General features: G+C 39.4%; 1 protein-coding gene across 1 annotated transcript; it reads left to right on the top strand.

Annotated features, from left to right (window-relative positions):
* The first annotated feature begins 2,198 nt into the window (after positions 1-2,198).
* Positions 2,199-25,713, top strand: tcp11l2 (t-complex 11 like 2). Its single transcript, XM_062983039.1, has 12 exons — positions 2,199-2,327; positions 7,831-7,933; positions 12,071-12,130; positions 14,662-14,819; positions 15,284-15,419; positions 16,451-16,571; positions 17,447-17,667; positions 18,403-18,539; positions 18,782-18,972; positions 19,440-19,621; positions 19,782-19,954; positions 22,216-25,713. The coding sequence occupies exons 4-12, from the start codon at positions 14,681-14,683 to the stop codon at positions 22,458-22,460; spliced, it is 1,545 nt and encodes a 514-aa protein (XP_062839109.1). The 5' UTR covers positions 2,199-2,327; positions 7,831-7,933; positions 12,071-12,130; positions 14,662-14,680; the 3' UTR covers positions 22,461-25,713.
* The last annotated feature ends 1,229 nt before the right edge of the window (positions 25,714-26,942 follow it).

The raw sequence follows: 26,942 nt of genomic DNA, 5'->3' as shown, positions 1-26,942 counted from the left end.
ACTTGACCTTGAAGGAGGTGGGGGTGGCGACAGCCAACAGGGAGCTCTAGCGTGGGCTGGTCCATAAAGTCACGAAGAGTCAGAAGCGAGTGAACAAATAAACAACACCCAATATGCCCAAATTTGAATACTGGTGGATGTGGGGTGGAATTGGCCTTGACATTTGTTAGTTGTAGGTACTGGGATTTATAGTTCGCCTGCAATCAAAGAGCACTTCGAACCCCACCGATGATGGACCTGGACCTAACTTGGCAGCCAGAACCCGTACGAGCAACTGAACGTACTGAAGGGATTTGATGGGACTGAACCAGCATGGTGAGAGTTGTAATTGATCCTAAAGCTGGAGAGCATACTGAACCCCACCAATGATGCATCTAGAGCAGGCATGGGCAAACTTGGGTCCTCCAGGTATTTTGGAATTCACCTCCCACAACTCCTAACAGCCTACTGGCCCAAGTTTGCCCATGCCTGAACTAGAGCATATTTGCCCAACATGACAAACCAAGTATTGATAGAGTTTCAGCGAATTAACCTGACATGTGGGATGTAGTACATCCACAACCTTATGCATGTTTTGTAAAATTAAAAAATGACTTCTAATAGGCCAGGCAATGCCGGCTACCCAAGCTAGTAATGAATAAATGTAGCATTTGGAGGTTCTATATGTTACAGGACACCAGAGTGTATGTTTAGTTTCATTTCAAATTTCCATAAACAAAATTCTTCTGCATTCTTCTCATACTCAATTGAGCTTTCTGGCTTTTACAAAAGCAACTTTTTGTAGACTATAAAAATGTATCCGAGATTAACACAAGTTTAGGGAACACTGCAGGCCATTTAAATAAGCTAGGAAATTGTGCGGAGTTGTGCTTTCCTGGCTTTGCCTTTAGAGGCCAGAAAATGAAGGAGGGGAGCTGTATTTTGTCTCCATCAGAGGAGGAAGCCCACAACCTAGGCTGTAGCATTGATGCAGTTTGACACCACTTTAACTGCCATGGCTCAATGATATAGGATCCTGGGAGTCTGAGTTTTGAATGGCCAACATAACAGGCAAGCATTAAATGCCTATATAAACAAAATAACATAAAAATGTTAAATAAAAGACAATACTAAACATTGTACAATAAATTAAAATAACCAGTTGCATTAAATAATTATCATTAAAAAAGCAATTAAAAAACCAGATGAGCTTCTCCTATTGACGCAGCCTAGAATGGCATTGGCCTTTTCACCTGCAGCAGCACACTGTTGGCTCGTGTTCGACTAAGACTCCTTGAATATAATCCTAGAGTTGGAAGGGACCTCTAAAGGCCATCTAGTCCAACCCCCTTCATTCTGCCTTCACACAGGGAAAGCACAAACAAAACAACCCTGACAGATTGCCATCCAGCTCTAATAATATTGATAATAATAATAATAATAATAAGTCCAAGCCCCTTCTGCCTTTATGCAGCAAAAGCACAATCAAAGCATCTCCAACAGATGGCTATCCAACTTTAATAATATTAGTATTAATACTAATAATACTACTAATAATAATAAGATAGAAGAGACTGCATGGGCCACCTAGTCCAAGCCCCTTCTGCCTTTATGCAGCAAAAGCACAATCAAAGCATCTCCAACAGATGGTCATCCAACTTTAATAATATTAATATCATTAATAATAATAGATTGGAAGGGATCTCTAAAGACCATCTAGTCCAAGGACCTTCTGCCTTCGTGCAGCAAAAGCACAATCAAAGCACCCCGACAGATGGCCACCCAGCCTCAATAATAATACTAAGAATAATAGTTGGATGAGACCCTTTGGGCCATTTAGTCCAACCCCCCTAAAGAAGTGTCAAACTGCATTAATCCTACGGTGTAAACGCAACCCCCTAGAAGGCCGGGGAGAACTAAGGACACCTTCCGTAAACATCCGGCGTCCCCTCCCTCCGCCCTGGAAGGTCGCATTTTCACCAGGGAAAGGGGCCACCTCGGTTCCTTGAGGCTCGTTTCTTCTTCCCACAGATCTATAAGGATCCAACCTGGCTGGAGTTTGGGTGAAATGCTTACTTTTAATTCCAATGAACGCTCTCCTTTGCCCCGTATTTTGCCCAAGCTTCGCGGCACGTTGGTTTCATTGTCTCCTCCCCCCCTTCCCTGGGGAAAATGGACGCGTCCAAGCAGCTGCTAATCGACAGCCAAGGACTATGTATAAATAAATGGGGGGAGTTGGGAGTTTAAAGCCCATCGAGGACAGCTCACTGTCGGCCGCAGAAACAGAGAAAGGAAAGCAGGGGAGCGGGGGAAAGGAGATTTGCCCACTTTCTGTGGAGCCCACTGAGGTAACCTTATTACTATTTTTTTTAGCAAGAAAGAGCTCTGGATTCTATGAGTCGAAAAAAATACTTTCTGTTCCAAAAGAAATTGAGGTCACCGAAGCAATGGTACCCCCGACTGTAACCTTCAACTTCAAACGAGCCCATTTCCTCTGATTGTTAACTGGAGGTGGGATAAGTAGATTGTTTTGGGTTTGTTGTGCATTTTCCGAGCTGTATGGCCATGTTCCAGATTGTTTTTGCCTTTGTTTACAAGCCGAAAATTTGTACATTTGGGACAACTTCGTCTCTACTTTGTTGTCGAAGGCTTTAAAGGCCGGAATCACTGAGTTGTTTTGAGTTTTCTGGGCTGTATGGCCATGTTCCAGAAGCATTTTCTTCTGACTTTTTGCCCACATCTATGGCAGGCATCCTCAGAGGTTTTGAGATCTGTTGGAAGCTAAGCAAGTGAGGTTTATATATTTTTGGAAGGTCCAGGGTTGGAGAAAGAACTCTTGTCCGTTTGAGGCAAGTGTGCATGTTGCAATTAATTACCTTGATTAGCATTGAAAAGCCTTGCAGCTTCAAATCCTGGCTGATTCCTGCCTGGGGTAATTTTTTGTTGGGAGGTGTTAGCTGGCCCTGATTGTTCCATGTCTGGAATTGCTCAGTTTTCTGAATGTTGTTTATTTACTGTCCTGATTTTAGAGGTTTTTTTTTTTAATACTGATAGCCAGATTTTGTTCATTTTCATGGTTTCCTCCTTTCTGAAAGGGGGAATTCCAGACATGAGACAATCAGGGCCAGCTAACACCTCCCAACAAAGAATTCCCCCCAGGCAGGAAGCAGCCAGGCCTTGAAGCTGAAAAGCTATTCAATGCTAATCAAGTTGGCCAATTGCACCATTCACACTTGCCTCAAGCAGACAAAGAGTTATTTCTCCCACCCTGGACATTATTCCACAGATATATAGACCCCACTTGCCTAGTTTCCAACAGACCTCACAACCTCTGAGGATGCCTGCCATAGATGTGGTTAAAATGTCAGGAGAGAACGCGTCTGGAAACCCAATAAGTAGTTTGTTTTTGCCTTTGTTTACAAGCCGAACTGTAAATCTGGGGCAACTTTGACTCCATTCCCCCCACCCAGCGATTTTGTGTGTGCTTAGTTAAGTAGCAGGGGGTGTTCTTTTCTTCCCTTCCTAAAATGCAAACAAAGAAACGGAGGGGTCTTCTGTGGAGCAAGCAATGTTTTACAGATGTCGGTTGAAGGAAACGGGGGAGACGCTCTCTGTGTGTTTGGAAAGCGCTTTCCTTGGAAACGCGGCTTTTGTTTTGATCCGCAAGTGCCAGAGCGGTTGTGTTTTGGTGTAGCTGCCAAAAATACATCTTCGGGGAGGGAGGAAGAGGAGGAGCCATCTCTGCCTGAGAAGGGGAGGGGAGTGTGGGCTTGAAATCGGGTTTCTTTTTTTTCTAACAAGAGTCCCAGTCACTGGACACTGGAGGCGCAGGGAGGAAAAGGCCTTAAGCCACTGCTTCTTCAACTGTGGGGTCTTGTCTGTTTGAGGCAGGTGTGAATATTGCAATTGGCCACCTTGATTAGGATGGAATAGCCTTTCAGCTTCAATAAATAAAGAACACTCAGAAAACAGGAATTCCAGACATGATTCAGTCAGGGCCAGCTAAAACCTCACAACAAAGGATTCCCTCAAGCAGGAAGCAGCCGGGCTCTGAAGCTGCAAGGCTTTTCAGTGCTAATCAAGGTGATTAATTGCAACATTAGGAGCCTCTGGTGGCCTAGGGGATAAAAGCCTTGTGACTTGAAGGTTGGGTTGCTGACCTGAAGGCTGCCAGGTTCGAATCCCACCCGGGGAGAGCGCGGATGAGCTCCCTCTATCAGCTCCAGCTCCATGTGGGGACATGAGAGAAGCCTCCCACAAGGATGGTAAAACCTCAAAACATCTGGGCGTCCCCTGAGCAACGTCCTTGCAGACGGCCAATTCTCTCACTCCAAAAGCAACTCTGGTTGCTCCTGACGCGGAAAAAAAAATACAACATTCACACTTGCCTCCAACAGACAAGAGTTCTTTCTCCCACCCTAGACATTCCACAGATATATAAACCTCACTTACTTAATTTCCAACCTCTGAGGATGCCTGCCATAGATGTCGGAGAAACATCAGGAGAGAATACTTCTGGAACATGGCCATACAGCCTGGAAAACTCACAGCAACCCAGTGATTCTAGCTATGAAATCCTTCAACAACGAATTACCATTAAATGTCTGGTTTTTATACCTATTTTATGAACCGAGATCAAGTAAACATTTCCCAGGTGGAAAGGGTTCTTGGATGGAAAAGGTTTAAGAACACCTTTTATAATTCAAGCATCTCTGAGCTGAACTAACATAACCTTGTTTTTTAGCATTTCCTGTTTCAGGCTTATGTAAACATGGATTCATGTAAAAGTTTGGAGCAATTAGTAGTGTAAGGCTGGATTTACACTGCTATATAATCCAGAATATCAAAGCAGATAATGCACATTATCTGATTTGGTCTGGATTATGTGAGTCTACACTGCCATGTAATCCATTTCAAATCAGATAATCTGGATTTTATATGGCAGTGTTGAAGGGGCCTACGACTTGGGCTCACAGAAGAGGTAGGCACTGGATTAGTAAGAGGAGCAAAGACCCATGGGCAGTGGGGCGCCTTGGAAGGCTAGTAGCCCCTCTTCCTTCTTCTCTTCCTTCCTGGTTTCCTTTTTCCCTCCCTTTTTCTTTCCCTCCTTGCCTTCTTTCTAACCTATGATATCAATACCATACCCCTTGTCGCTGAATCCCTCTTTGCCCCTTCTGTACTCCTATATCCAGTACTTACTTTCTTATTTACTCTCACACCTTCCATGAATACTAAAAAGTGATGATTCCTAAAATTTCGTTTTCCAGATGTTTGGGACTTCAGCTCCCAGAATTCCTGAAAATGTTGAGACCTGAAGAGGGGAGTAAATGCATCTTCAGGAAGTTGACACCACAAGTTGGTCTTCCCCATACATCTGAAATTACCAGTGCTTTATTGTAAACATTGTTACCCATACTCTACCTCCCCACAAAGACCAAGCAGCTTACAAATCACAACTTTATTGAATTTTGAATGGAACATCATGGAGGAATAGTCCTGGGCCACAAAAACAGATTGAGAACAACATGTGATCTAAACTTGAGTAGCCAATATGATAAGTCATTAGGTCACAGGGCTATTTTGAAAGATGGAAGAGAAGGAATGAGGCAGGTCTGGTAATCTGGCAACACACAGCCCTGTTAAAGGGTTGAAAGATAACATTGAGAAGCCTTGAGAACTGGGAGAGGCAGGAGGAAAGCACTGAGCTCCATTTGCTTTAACAGTGAATTTAGTTGGTAAGTGCCAAGAGAAATGGAGCCAAAATTGAAGCACTGAGCAAGAAGGGGGAGATCCGGAAGTCTGCTGATGGTCAAAAGAGTCTTAAACACTAAGGGAACAAAAAATGCTCTCCTGAAACTTCTTAGTGAGGATTGGGTACATTCAATAGCCATGGGATTCTGAATGTCATGTAGAACATTGGGAAGGGAGTGAAGGAGAGGAATGACCCACTTTGGAGGAATAATTGATGGTCTGGAGCACTCCCAATTAGCATAAACAGTAAACATTTTATTGCAGGTCCCATTTATTTCCTTGGATTGATTACAGCGAACACAGTCCGATGCATGCTTACTTGGAAGTAGGTTTTTTTTTGTAACCAGTAGGATTTAATTCTGTGCCATTTTTAAGCAACATTCCAAGCAGAAACTCTTCAACCAAGAATTACATTAGAGACTTTCCCCCCTAAAAAAAACAATATCCAAATGCCTGCATTCTAGCAGTTTTTCTCCCTCAGTCTATGTCTATGTTCTTAATAAGGGCCTATATTTAAATCAATTGCAGTTTTCCCTCCCCCAACTATAACAGCTTTGGGGGAGTGATTTAGATATAGAAGATAATTGCCTAAGAAGGGCTAAACAAACCTAAGATAGGAATGGAAATCATACAGCTCTCCAGATGATGCTGGAGTACAACTCCCAGCATTTTTCATCATTGATAATGCTGTCTGGAGCTGCTGGTACTGTATTTGCAGATCAACAGAAGCTGGGAGGATGATTCCCACCCATCAACCAGGAAAACTCAAGTTTAGGGACCTAATTGGCCCTGACAGAATAAGTCAATAGGTTAAAATGACCTTGCAGCATGTGTAAACCTTTTAACATAATAAAATAAAGTCCATATTATCGATTAATGCAGCCCTTTGGCAATCTGTGGCCCTTGGTTCATTTTGAAAGCCATCTCTGACAGATGTCTCATTCAAGCCTAAAGTTAGTGTAGGGCTACAATAACCAACTTGCACAAACTGAGGTACAAGAAAGAAAAGGAAAGTCAAAGGGAGCACTTGTCATGAAGTATGCCATGGAATATGACAAGTATTGTAGATAATTGGAAATAACAAGAGAAGGTGTAGATAGTCAAAATGCTTCCAGAAAAAGTGGGGAATGAATGGGACCATGGGCCAAAAAAATGCTTCTCTCATGTTTGCCCTTCATTGAAAATGCAAAAATGGTTTTTATTTAATTAACTCAAACAGTGGAGGAAGAAGACAGAATGGTACAAGAGCTTGTGTTTTCCAATAGGCTCAAGCAAAAACTAATTTCTACCGTCTCTTCTTGCCAGTGTGTTTTTCCACATGTGTCATCTTGACCACACACTTGAAAACATACTGGTTTTCATCTGTGAAATAGGAGCCATAGTGGCACAAGGGGTTAAACCCTTATGCCAGCTGAACTGCTGACCTGAAGATTGGGGGTTCGAATCTGCAAGACAGGGTGAGCTCCCATCTGTCAGCTCCAGCTTCTCATGCAGGGACATGAGAGAAGCCTCCCATAGGATGGCAAAACATCCATGGCATCCCCTGGGTAACGTCCCTGCAGATGGCCAATTCTCTCAGACCAGAAGCAAATTACAGTTTCTCAAGTCGCTTCTGACATGGTTGTAAAAATCTGTGAAATGTTGAAGAGAACACAGTCTCCCTCTGTTGCCTATTTCTGTTGATTTAGTGAGCATACCCATGGCATTTCGGCATTGTATGGCTCTCTAGTTGTTTGTTTGTATGGAGTCTACAAGTCTTTCTGTAAATCTGTTTTAGATGTTGTACCTGTCAACCTTGGGGTACTTTTAAAATCAACTTGAAAGTGTGAGAAATAAATGATATAAATAAACCCACCAGCCTAAGCATCCAGAGTACTTCTGGCAAAGATATAGGCTGCTACAGGAATAGATATTACTTCAGGGGTCCTAATGGATAGTGTGTAGATGTATCCACAACTCCTTTTACAGAGGTGACAGCAGCAGAGTTTTATAGCCTAAACTTTTATAGAAATTTCATCCTTGTCTCTTCACTTCTATTGCAAATTGAGAAGACAGAAACGAATTGAAGGTTTTCTCTTTTTTCCCCCTCTCAATCTCTAGATTTAACAGTTACCTTCTTAATGATCCTAAGTTCACAAAGCATTGAAAGCATAGCCTTCAATGAACTACCCCAGAATCTGTATGAAGAACTACGTCTGAACTGGTAAGAACTGAGAAAAATGGATAAACTACCCAGTGAATATGGCAATTAGAAATTCAAATTTCAACTCACGTAGAAAAATATTGTAAACATATCCATGTGGGTTCTAAAAATAAAGCATATATTTCTTCTTGATAGAAAGTTGTTTATTTCAAACTTAACATTTTTGGTGTCACACTGTATTTATTTATAGTGGGTTGTCGAAGGCTTTCATGGCCGGGATCACAGGGTTGTTGTATGTTTTCCAGGCTGTATGGCCATGTTCCAGAAGTACTCTCTCCTGACGTTTCACCCACATCTATGGCAGCCATCCTCAGAGGTTGTGAGGTACCTCTGAGGATGCCTGCCATAGATGTGGGTGAAACGTCAGGAGAGAATACTTCTGGAACATGGCCATACAGCCTGGAAAACATACAACAACCCTATTTATAGTGGCTTAATATATCCCAGTGACAAATATGTATAAACTGTAACTTGGTCTACTGCTGAGTTCTGCCCAGTGCTGGACTTGCATCAGGGATAGATTAAATTGTCTATTTCCAATCTGTATCAGCTTCTACTCAATCGTAAATCAATTCCAATTAGTATGTAAGTTAGTGTACACATGAATTTCCACTAATTTGTGTTTGCACGCTTGCATATTTGAACAGAGAACTGTATTGCCAAAATGTGGAGACATGCACAGCCTTAAGTGGAAGTTGTGATTCTGTCCTCACCTGTTAAGTATGGATTTGGTAGTTTAATCCTCTCCCCAAATGGATTGGTCTATTCAGCAGATAAAATTACCCACATCTCTCACATTCAAAGTCCAGATAAAGTTCTGAAAGCTCTTCAAAGGAGAATGTACAATATCTGCTGTAAAATGACAACAATTGGGATCTGAAGATATTTATGTCATACATTTTAATGCTGGAAGCAACTCCCTGTTTTTCTTTGTCAACATATGGTTGACAACACCATGCCTCAGTTATCCTTGCTGTACCCTTGGAGGTTCCATTTTGGGACCTTGTGCAGATATGAAAAAGCATGGACGATTATGGGCTATATTATTTAATGGTGGTGCTGTGAATGTTTACACTTCAATGTATCTACATTATGTTGCTACCATTTGATAATATGGAGAGTGACGATCCATTGTTGGTGTAAATCATGAATCTGGATTCCAAACACAAAACATTGACGTTAGTGGTAATGTCCCAATTATGTGGCCACTGTATGTAAGTTTTGGTTGAAGAGAAAGTGTATTTGTATCTAAGGGTGTATCTAAGCTGCAAAATTAATACAGTTTGACAATATATTATTACCATAGTTCAATGCAATGGAATCATAGGAGTTATAGTTTTACAGGATCTTTAGATTTCTCTTCTAAATAGTGCAATTGCATCAGTAAATTACAATTTCCGTTCAGTTTGCTTGCCCTTTGTGACAACATTGCTTTGCTTGATCAAAACAGCTTTTCTTCTGCAGGCAGGTGAATTTGTGTTGCTTTAACTTCCCAAAGATAAAATTAGTTGCTTTGTGTCTTCATAACAATGAAAATGTGATAGATATGTTAGTTTGAATCAGCAATGTTGCAAACAGTATTGTGTTGCATACAAGGATTTGTATCTGTTGAGACAAAAAGTGTTTTATACAATCTAGGGCAGGTCTGTCAAAACAGAGGGCACATGAGTTGTGGTTTATGTCTTGGTAATGTTGCAAAGATTACAAAGTTTTGAAATAAGTCTGTTGCAATCTGTAAGATCTTTATTTAGAAATATGGGATAAAACAAAGGGGCACTAAGCAAAAATTCTGCTTCTACATAAAAGCCTATATCTAACTGTTAATCTAACCAAAGTAGAGCCATTAAATTAATGGGAATTTAGTAAGTCAGCTTTAACGTAATTTCCATTTAATCTCAGGATCTCATCTAGTTGAGAATTAGTAAAGCCAAGATATTGTAATTGTGCCATGCAAATGCAAAATACAGCATATCTTAATTTTCCTGCAAGTGTTGGCACACTGACAGAAAATAGTTTGAATAATTGCCCAGTGACTGCCTAAATTCCACATGTAGCTTTAAATGGGAATGATGACGTATTGGCTTCCTGTTCTCCACGTGTGTCTAGTGCATAGTTAGTACAGTACATTTATTTTGGTCTTCTGACCCACCCTGAAAATATTTGCTCATCCATATCATACAGGAAGTAATTTTGCCACACTGAGTCCTGTGCAGGATAAAAGGTTCCCTATTACTGGTGTAAGGTTTGCATTTCAAATCACTGGCTCTGCAGAGGTTCAGCTTTATAGCTGAAGAATAGAAGATTACTTAAATCAGTCCTTATTTTTGAACTTGCTAAGAGCAAGGTGTCGTGGTTAACCGTCTTCAGAGGAACGTATTGGCAAACCACTCTAAATAAGTCTTGCCAATAATACCTTATAATAGGTTTGGTCAAGGGTTACCGTAAGTTGTAACTAACTACATTCTACCTTGGCAGCTGATCCCATTGTGATGGCACCATTATATGTAATCCTGGGATCTGGCAAAATACAATTTGTCTATCTGTCTTCCAAATGCCTTTAATACAGTAAAGCCCCATATCTGTGGGACTGGTGTCTGCAGTTTCACCCACCCCCATCCTCTTTAGGTGTTTTCTAGGTCCTCCAGTGCGAATCTCTGGTGTTCTTCTGCTGGAAGTTAGCTTAGAGTCTTGTGAGAGGCCCTAGCAAATTCCTAAAGAGTCATTACAGTATTTTCAATAAGGTTTATTATCCATGGTTTCTTGTTTCCAATGTAATTCCAGGAATGTATCACCTGTAGATATGAGGGTCTAGGGAACAGGTGGGGAAACTAGAACTTCAGCTAATTCTCAGTGCCTCATCACAATACAAGTACCATTACTTATTTTCTAGGAATCATGACAGATAAGATGGTGTATAACATCATATATAGATATCAATATAGATTGCAATATAGATATCCTTGACTCCTTTTTAACAGAGACATAATATGAAGGTTATCAGGATGAGCACTTCAACGCTATGATAACATAATTGACCATGCGATTCTACAGCTTTTCCAAGATCTAAATATGAAGGTGGGTGGGTTGCTGAAAATCTGCAGTAGTTGCGAACAAAACTTATGCTAAGAAGTTATTAGGAGTATTATCACCTCCAAACAAGAGAAGGAACATGAGCAGGCATACCTGAGAAAGGTTGTTTTCTAGACCAGAGGTTCCCAACCTTTGGGCCTCCAGTTGTTTTGGACTTCAACTCCCGGAAATCTCAGCCAGTTTACCAGCTGTTAGGAATTCTGGGAACTGAAGTCCAAAACACCTGAAGGCTCAAAGGTTGGGAACCACTTTTTAGACTTACACACTATCCATCTTGATTGTGCTTGGAGCCAAGATGTAGCCATTTATGTGATCCAATTCTCTGGCTTATGGCACTCCTGTGAAAGAACTGATCTGAGTGTAGAATAAGGTTGAACTTCTTATTGACCTTAAGGGGATGTGAAACAAAAGTAGAAACAGAAATGCAATACAGATTGGATATCTCTAATCTTAAATGCTTGAGACCAGAAGTGTTTTGGATTTCATATTTTTAGAATAAGTATATGTTATGAGATATTTTGGCAATGGGACCCAAGTCTAGACATGAAATTCATTATGCTTTATATACACATAGCCTGGAAATAATTTTATACACTATTTTAAATCTTGTGTCCACTGAACCATCAAAAAGCAATAGTGTCACTATCTAAGCCACCCATGTGGATAATCTTGGATTTTGGAGTATTTTAGATTTTGGAATTCTGGTTAAGGAATGCTAAAACTGTACTGCCTTTGTTTTAAGTCTCTTTGACAGCAGTATGGGGGAGGTGGGCCTCTACCTTCATCCATCCTTCCTCAATAACGTATCAACACCTTAGCAAACATCTCAAGTAAGATGCAGTTTTGAGATGCTCACTTTCATTTTCTCCCTTTCCGCATGATTTTTATCATCTTTGCCTAAATGAAGAAACTAGTGAAAAGCAGGTGTTACATATTTTGTTGTATTTGGTTGACTTAATAAATGTCTCAACACGATGTGTAGTTTGCAGAATCCTCCAAGGTATTACATAAATGTGGAGTGTTACCTCCTCCTTCTTTGATTTTTAGGAGGACTGTTGCTGTGTCTGCATATTCGTGATAGCTCCATCCTGCAGGTTGCTTGCTTAGGTAGGTATAAGGTTTTGACTAATCATTAGTGGTGGTGATGTTGTGTTTCATGCCTGACTCTTTATTTGAAGCACGATCAGGGCTGGGTTATCAATGAAGAAAATGCTATAATGTTCTCAGTTGTACACAGTCACACACACAAACACACAAGCATTTAGCTCTGTGTTGCTGTCTAGAGAGAAATGCCTGCACTGTCTCAAGGCTTAGTAGCACTTAATTTTCACCCTGGACCTATTTTCTAGTAGCAAAGAGCCATGTGGTACCTTGAGAGTCAGCCCTTGGCCATACCATCCCCAGACATGGGAGATTCCCAGATATCAGAAAGGAGGTGACTTTGTTTCTGTGACAGGCTCCTAGGAGTCTAATTCACCACATGACCATCCCCAGACATAGTGAAGATAAGTTGGAGGGCTGGGCCAAACCAGGCCCTCCAAAAAGGAACTCTTTAGCATTGTACAAATATGACAGTAGGATTATATTTCAAACATCAAAACTAAATCCTATGGATTTGTAGTCTGGTGAAACACTAGAGCTCTCTGGCTGATTCATTCTAAACTACAAATCACAGGATTCCAATAGATGTTGACATGGCAGCTAAAGTGGAATAATTGTGCTATGTCTGTCAAGTGTGAAAGGGCCCAAGGTTGTGCTGAAATGGAGGCAGGGGCTCTTTAAGCAATTGTTTCAGAGTCTCAAGTTACCACACTCCAGCTCTAAAGATAAAGGAGGATTCAAGATGGGGACTCTTCAGTATGGATTTTATATGTTGTGTTACCATATTTGTGGATCTTCTGTCACAGTAACTGTGGATTGGTACAACAGATGCACAGAGTATTTGCTGTTTTTAGAGCAGATCTAACTCATGAGACAGAAGGAGGCAGCCAGCATGGGCAACTGAAAGTTGAAGGTGAGAGAGTAAAGTATTGAAGGACACCATTGTATGTGCCCTTTGCCTCTGTAGCTAATATTCTCCCCTCTGATGTGATGGAAGATATTGCCCCCTCAATGGTGTTGATGCCAAAACTTGAGAAAGTTACATTGTTCGGTTTTAAATTGAGCTTGTGAACTGTTAAATGACACATAGATCAAACATGGTAAGTATATAAAGTTACCTAATACTACTCATCATATTAATATGGGAATTTTCTGTCAATAATAATAATAATAATAATAATAATAATAATAATAATAGTAGTAGTAATTTATTTATAACCCGCTTCCATCTCCCCGAGGGTACTCGAAGCAGTTCACATGGGGACCAGGCTCAATCAACAGATAAAACAATACGACGACACCATACAAATTAAAACAATAACATTAATAACTAACATCAGCGAGCATCAGAACCAAACGGTGGGGCTATTAAGAAATTACAGAGAATTTCCTTTACTCCATTCATGACATGCTTTCCAACATAATAGAACCATGAAAAGGCTTCTGTAAAACCAAACACCAAATATGCTTAGTGAAGGTATTCCAGAGGGTTACCACTACTGCCCAGGTAATTATTGGTTGCCCTCTCTGGAAGAACTGTATAATTCTCACTGCCTTAAGAAAGCTCAAAATATTCTTAAGAATCCATGGATATTATTTTTTTGAATTGTTACCATTTGGCAGATGGTATAGGATGATAAAAACAAGGATAAATAGGCTGAGATATAGCTTTTATCTTAAAGTTGTGACCATATTGAACTCTGTGGTTTCACACTGATGTGGCATTAGGGGTTGTGCAATGGCGATTAGAATGTGGAAGGATTTGTGTTTTGTTTTGAAATTTGTACATGTGATTGAGGGTGGTGTTTAATTTTGTTGTACTATGTGCAATGACAAAAAAGTTGTTCTGTTCTATTTTATTACCAGGTTCTCGCTCAAACAGAAAATAATTTTTAAAAAGATTACAGTAGAGTCTCACTTATCCAAGCCTCGCTTATCCAAACTTCTGGATTATCCAAGCCATTTTTGTAGTCAATGTTTTCAATATATCATGATATTTTGGTGCTAAATTTGTAAATACAGTAATTACAACATAACATTACTGCGTATTAAACTACTTTTTCTGTCAAATTTGTTGTATAACATGTTTTGGTGCTTAATTTGCAAAATCATAACCTAATTTGATGTTTAATAGACTTTTCCTTAATCCCTCCTTATTATCCAAGATATTTGCTTATCCAAGCTTCTGCTGGCCTGTTTAGCTTGGATAAGTGAGACTCTACTGTATATGAGTATCGCATTACACATTCATATTACAGAGAAACGGGAAAAAGACAAAGAATTTTTTTCACACATTTACTCATATCATTCTGGTATGACCTGTATTCCTAGCCTTTCCATTACCATAATTGTCTACTAGTATCTATCTGTCCCATCCCCCTCTGCTCAATTATTGTATTGAGACAGAGAAGTAGTCATATTTTGCAGTGCAATTGACTTAATCTTTTAGTAAGTTCTGCCCTTTTGATGAAGATGTCCTATATTCTCAAGCAGACTGAAGTATTTCAACTGGATTTTCTTCTCTTTTCGTTGTACAGATTTGTGTGCTGTGTCAAAATGCCTCTCAACAATGAGCAGAATAGTGAATGTGATTCTTCAAGATTCTCTGAAAGTGCAGCATCTTCATCTAGTGACTCCGAGTACTCCAGACAGAGTTTCACCAGTGATTCTTCAAGCAAGCCAGGCTCCCCAGCATGTAAGCAATCTTATGACATGAATGTGATTTGTATCACTGAGTACTGCAGGTTTTCACATAGTCTTTCGGGACACAGGCTAATGGTTTGTCAATAAGAATAAGGATGGCTTCAGTTTGAGGGATCCTTGGGCAAAACGGTTGCTTATTCCCAGTGTTGGTGGGCAGCAACAAGAGGTACAAATCAGGTTGATAAGAGAAGAATTTGGGAACGTTACTTCTTCAGACTACAATATCTAGTGATCTACCTGTAGGAGAGGAGGGTTCTTTAGATATACTTTGTGTTCTTACAGGGAAATGAAGAGATCAAATAGGTCTGGTCAGTGTTCTACAGGAACTGGATGTGCACAAAATAAATTTCCTAAAACAAAATGTTTGAAATCCACCATATTGAGTGGGAAGTATAGCTTTTCTTCTGCCCATCCCTCCCGGGACATGTTCACATGGATTTCTTTCCTTTATTCTAGCAACAAGCCCTCCTAAAGTGGTTACATTTGACGAGATGATGGCAGCAGCCAGAAACATGTCAAATTTGACCCTGACTCATGAAATTGCTGTTAATGAGAACTTCCACATGGAACGTATAGAACTTCCTCAGAACAGGTAACCTACAGGGTTTTCGAACCAATGATAAAGGAACATTTTTTAAAAAAAGCTCAAATCTTGACGAGTCTGATGGATTGTCTGCATTTTGGAGATTTTGCAAAGGTGTGTATGTAGTGTGTTTCTGTCTTGCATTGCCAAGTAGTAGGTTGTAGTATAAATGATACATAAATAACTGGACTTTAAAGCAAACACAAACCCCCTAATTAAAATAGATTCAACCTGGCCGGCAGCTAAATTAACCCACCCTTTAATCCTTCAGTTGCTTAAATATGGTTTCATGCACCCGTTTTACCATGAGATTCGCATCTACAGTCTGAATTCAAAATAGAATTATCAATTTAACTAAAAAGGAAGACTTGAGAATTAGAACTTTCATTTGGATACATTGCATAAATGTATCCAAATACATAAAAGAGCTGGGGAACTTTTCAACTTACGTTTTGGGCCATAATACCCAGCCCCTTGCCATCAATCATGCTGTAACATTCCCATTACCATCCATTCTAAAAGGTCTCCATGAGATTTGTAGTTCCATCAACAACTAAAGCAACAAATAAGCTTCCAAATAATCTGCCACAGCTAGGCAAGTGATCGTCTTAACTTGGAACTACACACACAGTTATTGCTCACAAGTAAAGGGTGTTTGAAAAAGAACTCCCTAGTTTTAATGTATTTATACTTAAAACTAGCGAGTTCTTTTTCAAACACCCTGTATAGTCCACATATTGTCAGACTGCAGCTCCTAGTATCTCATTGATAATGTTGGATAAAGATGATGGGACTTACAGTCCAACAAACATAGAGAGCAATGTTTTACCCATTTCTGTTTTATCAGAAGCAATCAGAAATAGCTTATATTACCTTAGATACTATCATGGTGAGAATCGTTTGCATCAATAAGAATTCAATAGAGTTTGCAGTTAGTAAAAATGCAGATTCTTCCCTACAATCAGGAAAGTAATCACATTTGTGTAAAGTGAACATTTTGTGCTTCTCTTAAATGTATTTTCTCATCTCCCGACCTTCAGCTTGCTTGGAAGAGTAAAACATATTGTACACCAAGCATTCTGGGATCGCCTGGAGGAAGACTTGAATGAAGATCCACCTGAATATGAACATGCCATTAAACTGTTTGAAGAAATTAAAGAGGTACGCTTTAACACTCAAAATTACTTCATTCTAAGTTGTTATTATAAATATTTTGTTTAGTTAACTTAGCTCCAAGTTTGGAAAGATTACCCTTTTGGATGATAGCTCCTAAAATTCAGCTGCTGACTATGCAAAAGTTGTAGAGTTTTTCTTCTTGTTGTTTTTGCCATGTTCTGGATAAACCACCAAGAACCAGAGGCATGAACAACTGTGGCTAAATTATCCCTCTCCAGAAAAGGTCATAGCTAATGGAGTTGTCAATGCTGCCCCAAGCGCTCTGAGCCATGGATTCTAGTGGGATTCAGTGACAAAAATAGATCCAGGAACACTTCCAAGCTGCATGCTTGCTCTCTCAGGGAAAGTGCAGGCTAGGTCATTTATACAATTAATCAATCTGATAACTACCAATCCATAGACCCTCTGTCTTACTGGGATTGAGCTTCAGATTATTGGCCTTCATCCAGTGCATTATAGCATCTGGCAGCTGTCCAGCACATGCAGAGCCACAGCTGACTGATGGCAAGAATAAAAACAGGGCTGAGATTCACCAGTTTACTAAGAACACACCACCTCAAAATTATTTGCGTTGGCTTTCTGTAAAGCACCATGTTGTAGGTTTTTTTTTTACATTGACACAATTTAACATTATTTTGACACTATTGACATGGAGTTCCAATGTAGAGAGACAATGTAAATGAGGAAAATTCTGAAGTGGATCCTGAAATGATATGAAACAATGTTTGGGGGATATCCTTCCAGCATGCAGTTCTATGTGTCTCCTTTCTTCACTTAGTAGTGTAAGACTTGCAATATACTGGTGGACCATTAACTACATCTGGTAAGTCTGAGCTGCTTTGTGTTTTTTAATGTTGTAGATCCTTCTTTCTTTCCTGAATCCTGGGGCTAATAGGATGCGAAGTCAGATCTGTGAAGTCCTGGACGCGGACCTCATAAGGCAGCAGGCTGAACACAATGCGGTTGACATCCAGGGCATTGCAAACTACATCATCAGCACCATGGGGAAGCTGTGTGCCCCAGTAAGAGATGATGATGTGAACCAGTTAAAAGCCACCGAGAATATTGTAGCATTGTTCAGGTTGGTGCCTGCTTGCTTTTTAAAAGACTGTTTTTCTCACCCCAAAAATTACATTGCTTAAATGTTTTTGTTTTTTTAAAAAACTCAATACCTGGGGAAAGATTAAACTTTAGCTTTTAGGATGCACCCAAACCACTAAGTTGTTGCATTCTTTCTTTTTTTGCTGGTTATTCTGATTGTAGTTTTCCCTCTTCACACATACAGTTGCTCCTAAAAGTGCTTTCCACAAGAGAATCTTCCAACAAATCAAGCAAATCTTAGTATAAATACATGTATACTAATTTAAAGCTAGCCCCCAGCACCATGGTAAAGCATCTCCTGTGTGTTCAAATGATTTTTCACTCAGCATGGTACCATAAGATATAAGGGGCCAGCTCAGAAAACTTTAAAATAGTATTAAGTAAATTCTTGAAGTTTTTTGATCATATCAGAAGTGACTTGAGAACATACTGCAAGTCGCTTCTGGTGTGAGAGAATTGGTCATCTACAGTGACGTTGTCCAGTGTACACACACTTCGTGTTATTTCCCAATATTAGTAGTATAGTAATATAGTTCCAGTTTATCTCTTGGTTTTTCACTGGGTGGAGTGCTTGCCCTAAGAAACTACTGCTGGGACATGCAGATAAGTATGTGTATCTGCACTCTGCATGAAAAAAAACCCTGCTCTCAGTGTGTAAGCAAATTTACCATTATGCTTGATGACCTATAAAAACTCGATTCTTGCATTATTTCAGGCAAATATTCCATGTTCTGGATCTCATGACAATGGATATGGTTAATTTCACCATTCAGAGTCTTAGACCTCATCTTCAGCGTAACTTGGTGGATTACGAAAGAGCGAAGTTCCAAGAGATACTTGAAGAAACACCAAGTATGTGCTTTGTTTTTATAAGAGGATGTAGCCAGTGGCTTGGTGGTAGAAAGAGCTGATATGCCCTGTAGCTAAAACAAAGGTCAAAGGATTGGGAAGATTTGTATTTTCATTTTCCTAGCAACAGCAGGAAAAAGTTGGAAAAGCTAGATAGTTGTTTGTTCAATTCTGTGAAAATATCTGGACATTACCTTCCCCCTGATGAAATGCACACTACTGTTTCCATTTGTCTTGAACTGTAGGTGCCCTGGATCTGACCACAGAATGGATAAGGGAATCTATTCAGGATGAATTATCTTCTGTTTCCTGTGAAACCCCTTCCCCTCCTGGTGCTAATGGGACCTCTAAACCAAATCTGAGCCCTACTTCGGTGCTAACCAACAGCTACTTGAAACTACTACAATGGGATTACCAGACAAAAGCAATTCCTGAGGTAAAAACGAAGATCTTGCTTTCTATTTAAAAGTGAGCATAGTGTTGTGGTTTGGCCTAGGATTCCAGGAAACTAAGATTCAAATCCCAGTTCAGCCATGGAAACCTACTGGGAGGCATAATGGGATTATAAATGCAAGGGAGAAAGGCTGAATCTCCATATATATTTATGTATAAGCCAACCTCAGGTATTAGTCGGGCAGGTTTGAGGACCAAAACCATGGATTTTGATATGACCTTCATATTATTCCATTGAAGCTGCTGACTTATTAAGTAAGTCGAGGTGGACGAACTTCCGACTGAATAATTTTGAATATTCAGGGAGAAAGGTGTACATGGAAATTCATAGCACAAACCTTTTGCTATTCCTGACAGCAATAGTCTTCAGGGGCTTTTTTCACACAGACTCAATGAACAATTTTGGCAAGAAATAAAACTTGTAAACATGTTTCTAAACATCTGTTTCAGACACTCATGACGGATGAAGGCCGCCTTCAGGAGCTATCAGAGAAGTTGTATCAGCTGAAGATTATAGCATGCGTCTCTCTCATAACAAGCAACATGTTGGCTTCAGTTATTGAAGGCATTCCTACATTTGTTGAGAAACAAAAGAATATTGCGTTTGTCTTGCTTGATGGTTTGAATAAGAAGTAAGTTTGGAAAAACAAAAGGAAACTAATATACAGTCTTGAGCCTTGAGAACTACCGAAATTACATAAATTGTGTGTGAAGGGAAAAGGATTTATTCTGATAGAGCTAACTCATTTCTCTCCTCCTTACTCCCATTTCCTTTTCTCCTTTTTTTGGCAGGAATTTCAATTTAAAAGAAGCTCTTAATGCAATAGGTATCCAGACATGTAGTGAAATAAACAAGTCCCTGACTGAACGAAGTTTTCCACCACTGGATAAGGAAGTCCAAGCAAATTTAGTGGGTCAGCTCTGCGGCATTGTTGATGAGGACAATTCTATCAGCTCCTTAATTGGTGAGCAGTGTAACTTGCTTCTAAAAGGTCTGGATCAGGCATGGGCATAGCCAGCTGTTAGGAATTGTGAAAAATGACACCCAAACACCTGGAGAGCCAAAGTTTACCCATGCCTGATCTTGATGCTAACTGATTTCAAACAAAACACCATCTGCCTTTAAGCCATTATGTTGCACCATGGAATGCCCCTGCTTCTCTTTGAGGCACTTGGTGCACCGGCTTGCTACTACTAGTACAAGCAGCGGTTTGCTGCAGCGCAAGTTGGAATAACACACTACATAATTATAGTAGTCTTGATACTACTTTTGTTGCTATGTCCCCCTCCATGGAAGCTGTGGATTTGTACTTTTGTGGGGTACTTGAACGGGAGGCTGCCAAGGAATACCAGCTGCTGTAGACGGCATTTTAAGGTAAAGGTAAAGGTTTTCCCCTGACATTAAGTATAGTCAAGTCCGACTCTGGGGTTTGGTGCTCATTTCCATTTCTAAGCCGAAAAGCCAGCATTGTCCGTAGACACCTCCAAGGTAATGTGGCTGGCATGACTGCATGGAACGCCATTATCTTCCTGCCGGAGCGATACCTATTGATCTACTCACATTTGCATATTTTCAAATTGTTAGATTGGCAGAAGCTGGGGCTAACAGCGGGAGCTCACCCGCTTCCAGAATTTGAATCGCCGACCTTTTGGTCAGCAAGTTCAACAGCTCAGTGGTTTAACCCACTGTGCCACCAGGGGCTCCTAGATGGCATTTTATAGGAAGGAAATGGCAAAACCACATCTGAGTATATATTTCTTAAGTAAAGCCTATGAATTTATGAGGCCGCCATATGTCAACCGGTGACTTGAAGGTATATGCTCACACATACATTGTACTTAGAAGTTTGTAATGTACTCAGCTGAACTATATTGTTAGAAATATCAGAGAATTCTATCATTAGTACTTTTTGATAGAGAATTCTATATTATCAAACAAACCACCAATCTTACAATACAATAAGATGGAGTGTGGCAGAGGTATCAAACTTTTTAAACTACGTAGCACAAACTCTGCATGAGTGTGAATACCATGTGATACATCATAAATATGTTTAAAATATGCTGCATGGTGACTATGTTATTTATTTTGAACTGAATCATATTCTTGGAAGTATTGGTGGGGCAAAAAGGAGTAACACCTGTGATGGGGGATAGATATGGACATGACTTTGGGCTAGAATTTCTGGCATTCCTCTGGTTATCAGAGGTCAAGCAGTCTCCCTATCTCAGTACAGCTCAATCTGTATCTTTAGCTTAACAGGAAAAGCAAAAACCTCCCAAAGGTCAGAGCTGCAAAACTGCATCTTTTAAGAGCTGAGCTTAAAAAGTGTTTAGAGAAAACAGAAAATGAGACTGTCTATCCTCACAGAAAAAATAATCATGTGGCAACTGTAGCCTCCCCACTTCCTGTGTGAGGCATGTGAAGGAGGTCCATGTGTAAAAGTGGATCCTAGTCTTGTATCCAGATGCAAGATACAATCAACTGGTGATGAAGGCTTACCTGTGTAGGCCAGTACCTAAGCATTTCCTAGAAACTATAATTATTATTATGGAGGTTTCTTGGTCTATTACACCAAGTGTCCCATGCTCAGACATCCATAGATCAGTGATGGGCAATTGTAGCTCTCCAGATATTGTATTGAAGCTCTCAATATTTCCCATCACTGGAAATGCTAGCAGTAATCTGATAAAATATGGAGAAATACGATTACCTCTGGGGTTCATTAACCAATAGCGTGAGTTATGTTAAATACTTTTCATGACTTTGTATATGCTCCAAGGATATGTTTAACCAACTAGTTGATGTCACTCAGTTTACTAAGCTTGAGGTTGTTTGTCTGCAAGTCTCAGGAGTCTTCAGAAGCGTAACCAATCTGTTATCTGTTATATATAGATAACTAGAGCATGCTAGGAGTGCTAGTCCAACATCTTGTACATGTCTGATGAAGACTTTGGAAGTGTGCTGGTGGTGTAGCCCTTTTGCCATCTTTATTATGGATCTCCTCCATATGAATAGCATGGACTCTATGTAGATTTCCATGAAGACTAGAAAAAGATCTTTAGAACTTCAGGAAGAGTTCAAAAAATTACTAGTGAATTTTGGACAGTATCATGTGATAAAGATCCTTTCTAGACTCTTATTATGCTGGGTTTTTTTCTGAATTATGACAGATGACAGTCCAAATGTATGATTTTGTGTTTCTTCTCGCATATCTGTCTGCAGAGAAACGAATTCATTTATATATGAGGAGCCTCCTTGCATCTCCATGCCTCCAAAAGTCTATGCCTGCAATTCCAGGAGGCCTTGTGGTGGTTCAGGCTGAAATGGAGACCATTGGTACACAATATGCCAACATTGTTAACCTGAATAAACAGGTGTATGGACCATTCTATGCAAATATTCTTCGAAAACTGCTTTTTGGCAATGATGAAGTCAACAAAACAGAACTTGCACCTTCAACTAAATGAAATATTTTGGATCTATTTTGTTCCTTCCTGTTTCACAGTATTTATAACTTGGTTTGTATTTGTATCTTTCCAAACATGTGTAACTTACAATGACTGTTAATGAGAAAGATAAAAATACATGTCTAAATGGATTTGACTATAAAAATTATATTAAAATACAAATTCCCCTAGATCCCTAATTTTTAAAAAAAGCCTAAATCTAGATATAGTAGACCCATTACATGAAGTTCATTGGTTCCATGGGTCTGCTTTAGTTTGTACTCACAATTAACATTTATATTTCAAGAGATGAATTCTCTTTATAAAGATGGATGTAACTTTTCTTGCACTAGATTAATGCAATTTTTTCATACATACACACACACACACACACACACACACACACACACATATATATATATATATATATGCTGACTAGCCACTAATGCCTCTTTCAAATGTTTAATATACTTTATTTAGCACCTTTATTGCAGACAAACTTACTTTCTGGAATTGAGACTTAATCTGAATTACAATATTAGGACCTAACCCATACCTTCTTCTCCCAAAGTGGCTTACTAATAAAATAGTGATATTATTCCTTCTACTACTCTTTTGCTTATGAATTGGCAAATGAGATGGACAGTTGGGCATAGAAGAACAAGTGGTATTCTTTAGAGTTTCTTAGGCTTTCTACTTTTGGCATTCTTTAATCCATTTTTCATAGCAGTTCAATCCCACACAACAAAGATATGTTAAAAATAAACTGATTGTCCCAAAGAATTGAGAATATATCATAGCCTGTTTCTAAATTAGTGATATTTAAACATCCACCATGGCTCTGCCTTATTAGAAATATGTTTATTGCATATTTTTTCCTAAAGACAGAGGATCGTTTTAATGTAGCAGATCTCTTGAGAGCCTGCGGTATTATATGCAAAATTTATAGCACCTTTATATATATTCAAATTATTGAAAATAGAAAGGCTCCATACATTGGATATAAAGTCCTTCTTTCTGTAATATAATGAATAATAACTTGAACAAACATTTGCTTTTAGAATGTGTATAGCATTCTGTCACTGTGATTCAAATGGCAAATGTTGAATTCTATAAATGTAACAACCACTGCAAATACATGTTTCTAAATAACCCCTACTGAAAGTTTATATCTCTGAATTGTATTTTTATAAGATTTCATCTTAAACTACATTGGGAACAAGGTGGAATTTCTTAACTCTATAGTGCTTCTGATCACACACAAATACACACATACAAACATTAAAAAGAAACTGAATTTTATATGTACAGTAATTGAATTTTAGAAGCATAAATAAGTTGATTTGTTTATTTTAAAAAACCCTTTATTTTATTTCACATATTTATTCTCAAACTGATGCTCACTTCCAGTTAGAAAATAAAATTTCTTTGTATTGTAAATTCAGATTTCCCTGTTGGATTAAACAAAAATAATTTTGTGGGAAATACATATTCAACATTCAGTTTAATGACGGATACTAGCACCAGGCAACTTCAATTTTAGAATGACTGCTTGAAAAATACACAATTCTTCTTAAGATGCCTTTCAAACTTACTTTTCACTATTCTGTTCTTGTCCTACCTTCAAATATTTTGAGCACATGGAAGCAAATACCATCCCAGATACAAAGAGGGGAATGCTATTGTGTTCTTTTTTAAAAAAGAAAACTATGAATTGTCTAAAACGTTTTGGATCTAGATATGGATGGGTGATGTTATAAATATCTATGAGAAACTTAACTGTAATGATTTTGTTGTGGGGTTGTGTGTGTATATGTATTCCTTTGATTTTTTTAAACACTATGTATGCAGGGAGATGAAGTTCAGTAAAAATACTTTCCAAGAGTTTCTTATTACCTGAGAAGCTATGGGATGAGTTGACACCTTAACTTTTTTTTTTAAAGAGTACTACTCAGAGGGTTGTTGAAGGCTTTCATGGCCGGAATCACTGGGTTGTTGTGCATTTTCTGGGTTGTATGGCCATGTTCCAGAAGCCTTCTCTCCTGATATTTCACCCAAATCTATGGCAGGCATCCACAATATGGCCATACAACCTGGAAAATGTACATCAACCCACTACTCACAGAATCTCACAGGTGTTGTGGCCATGGTGGCAAAGGAATTCTTGGCATTTTGGTCCAAAGAAGTAACTTTGTTTTAGCTTTGGTTGAATTCAAGCAAAGTTGTCATAGTTGGGTCCCACTGATTTCAACGGTGATGAATTTTAAACAACTTAGTCTGAATTCAGTATGTTTTGGAAAACTTTCAGGCAGAAGACTATGAGGAAGCAATAATTTTGTGATTTTATCTATGACTTGAAAAGGGCATTTTATATAGCATGGTATGTCCATTTAGCAATCCGTACATGTTCTCTAATGTTCATAATCTTTTCAATGTTCAAATTAATCAGTTCATTTAATTTGTCCCTCTTGCATGTTGCGTGGTGAAATTATCCAAATATGTTTAACTCTATTCTATTCCCTTCTCCCTAGCCCTACCAGGGCTGAATGAAAGCAAGGTATTGTTATGTAACTGGCTTATTTTTGTGTTAATATCTGTATTAATTAAATTCTGTTTGACTTTTAAAGTATTGTGTATATTCAAGTGGGAAGCAAAATGGTAAGACAAAGCACAAAGAGTAATGAGACGCAAAATTCTGAAATGCAGGTTTTGTGATGACCGATGCCATGAGCATGGATGTATCTACAATGTGAATTTAATGGAGTTTCACACACTTTTAACTTCCCTGACTTTGCTTTTGGGGTGGAAAGATTGGCCGCTTACGAGAAACGTTGCCCAGGGGACGCCCGACTGAATTTACTCAATCTTCGAGGAGGCTCTTTCCGTGTCCCCCCCCCCCCATGAGGGTCTTCCTCCAGGGGCAAACCAAGAATGGGCAACTTGGAAGTCCCTGAACAGACTCAGAAGTGGAGTGGACAGATCAAAAGACAACCTGGCAAGGTGGCACTACCTGGAGGAATCCTCCACCTTGTGTGACTGTGGAGCAGAACAAACAACTCCGCATATGTATGCTTGCCCACAATGTCCTGCCTCATGCACGGAAGAGGAGTTGTTTAAAGCTACAGACAATGCGGTTGCTGTTGCCCGTTTCTGGTCTAAAACTATTTAGTTGTTTGTGATTTCCTCTATTTTTTTCCCATCATTTTCAAATGTATCTGTTAGGCAATGCTTTTGACGCAAAATAAAAAAAAAGCCCTGGCCTTGTCTTTCTCAACTGCAGAGTACGCCTGTCCTGTCTGGCAAAAGTCTGCCCATGCGAAGCAAGTGGACATAGCACTAAATGAAACATGCAAAATAATCACAGGATGCTTTAAACCTACACCTGTTGATAAACTCTACAAGTTAGCTGGCATTGCCCCTCCTGACGTGCGACGGGAAGTTGCTGCTAACTGAGAGAGAAATAAGGTCTAACATTGTGAAAGCCATCCACTGCATGACTATCAGCCTCCTCCCACCAGACTCAAATCAAGGAAGGGCTTCATGAGAACCACCACTCCTCTTGATGTTCCTCCAGCAGCAGCAAGGGTGTTCCTCTGGGCAGCTAAACCTGGCAATTCCAACTGGATGGCCCCCCACGAGGGTCTTCCTCCAGGGGCAAACCAAGAATGGGCAACTTGGAAGTCCCTGAACAGACTCAGAAGCGGAGTGGGCAGATCTAAAGACAACTTGGCAAGGTGGCATTACCTGGAGGAATCCACCACCTTGTGTGACTGTGGAGCAGAACAAACAACTCCGCATATGTATGCTTGCCCACAATGTCCTACCTCATGTACAGAGGAGGAGTTACTTAAAGCTACGGACAATGCAGTTGCTGTTGCCCGCTTTTGGTATAAAACTATTTAGTTGTTTTGTGATTTCCTCTATTTTTTTCATCATTTTTAAAATGTATTTGTTATGCAATGCTTTTGACACAAAAAATAAATAACTTCCCTGACTCAGTGCTATAGAATTATGGGAATCAGTGGCAGACTGTTCAGGGTGTTAGCTTGCCCAGTGGCATGTGGGCCCCTTAAAAATGAAACAATGTTTAAAATTTTAATGACTTTTTAGTAGTTTGAAAATATAATATGCATGAAACTAAAATTTATATTGTTTTACTATCTAAATGTAAAACAAAATACAATTATTACAGTTGTTAGGTGTCCCTCTTGTCTTCTTGCAACCAATATTTTTAGACCCAGTCTGCCACTAATGGGAATTGAAGTTTTCCATGGTTTTAAGACCTCTCTGGTGGGTGCTTCACAAAACTGCCTCCCATAATTTCATAACTGTTAGCCAAGGCAGTTGAAATGGTGTCAAACTGCATTGCTTTTTCAGTAAAGATGTAACCCACATTTTATTTATTTACTTCATTTTTACCCTGCCTTTCTCACCCCGCAGGGAACTCAAGGCAGCTTACAAACTCTGGCAAAATTCAGCGCCACATAGACATAACAATAAAAC

This window comes from Anolis carolinensis, chromosome 5 (assembly GCF_035594765.1).
Source record: "Anolis carolinensis isolate JA03-04 chromosome 5, rAnoCar3.1.pri, whole genome shotgun sequence".
In the NCBI taxonomy this organism is placed as follows: Eukaryota; Metazoa; Chordata; class Lepidosauria; order Squamata; family Dactyloidae; genus Anolis; species Anolis carolinensis.
This window is presented reverse-complemented; position numbering and strand designations above follow the sequence as displayed.

Excerpts from the sequence above, each read along its gene's own strand:
- tcp11l2 (XM_062983039.1), top strand. The coding sequence starts at position 14,681 with ATGCCTCTCAACAATGAGCAGAATAGTGAATGTGATTCTTCAAGATTC. Across the intron at positions 17,668-18,402 it reads AATATTGTAGCATTGTTCAG|GCAAATATTCCATGTTCTGG; the intron begins GTTGGTGCCTGC and ends GCATTATTTCAG. Across the intron at positions 19,622-19,781 it reads CTTGATGGTTTGAATAAGAA|GAATTTCAATTTAAAAGAAG; the intron begins GTAAGTTTGGAA and ends TTTTTTTGGCAG.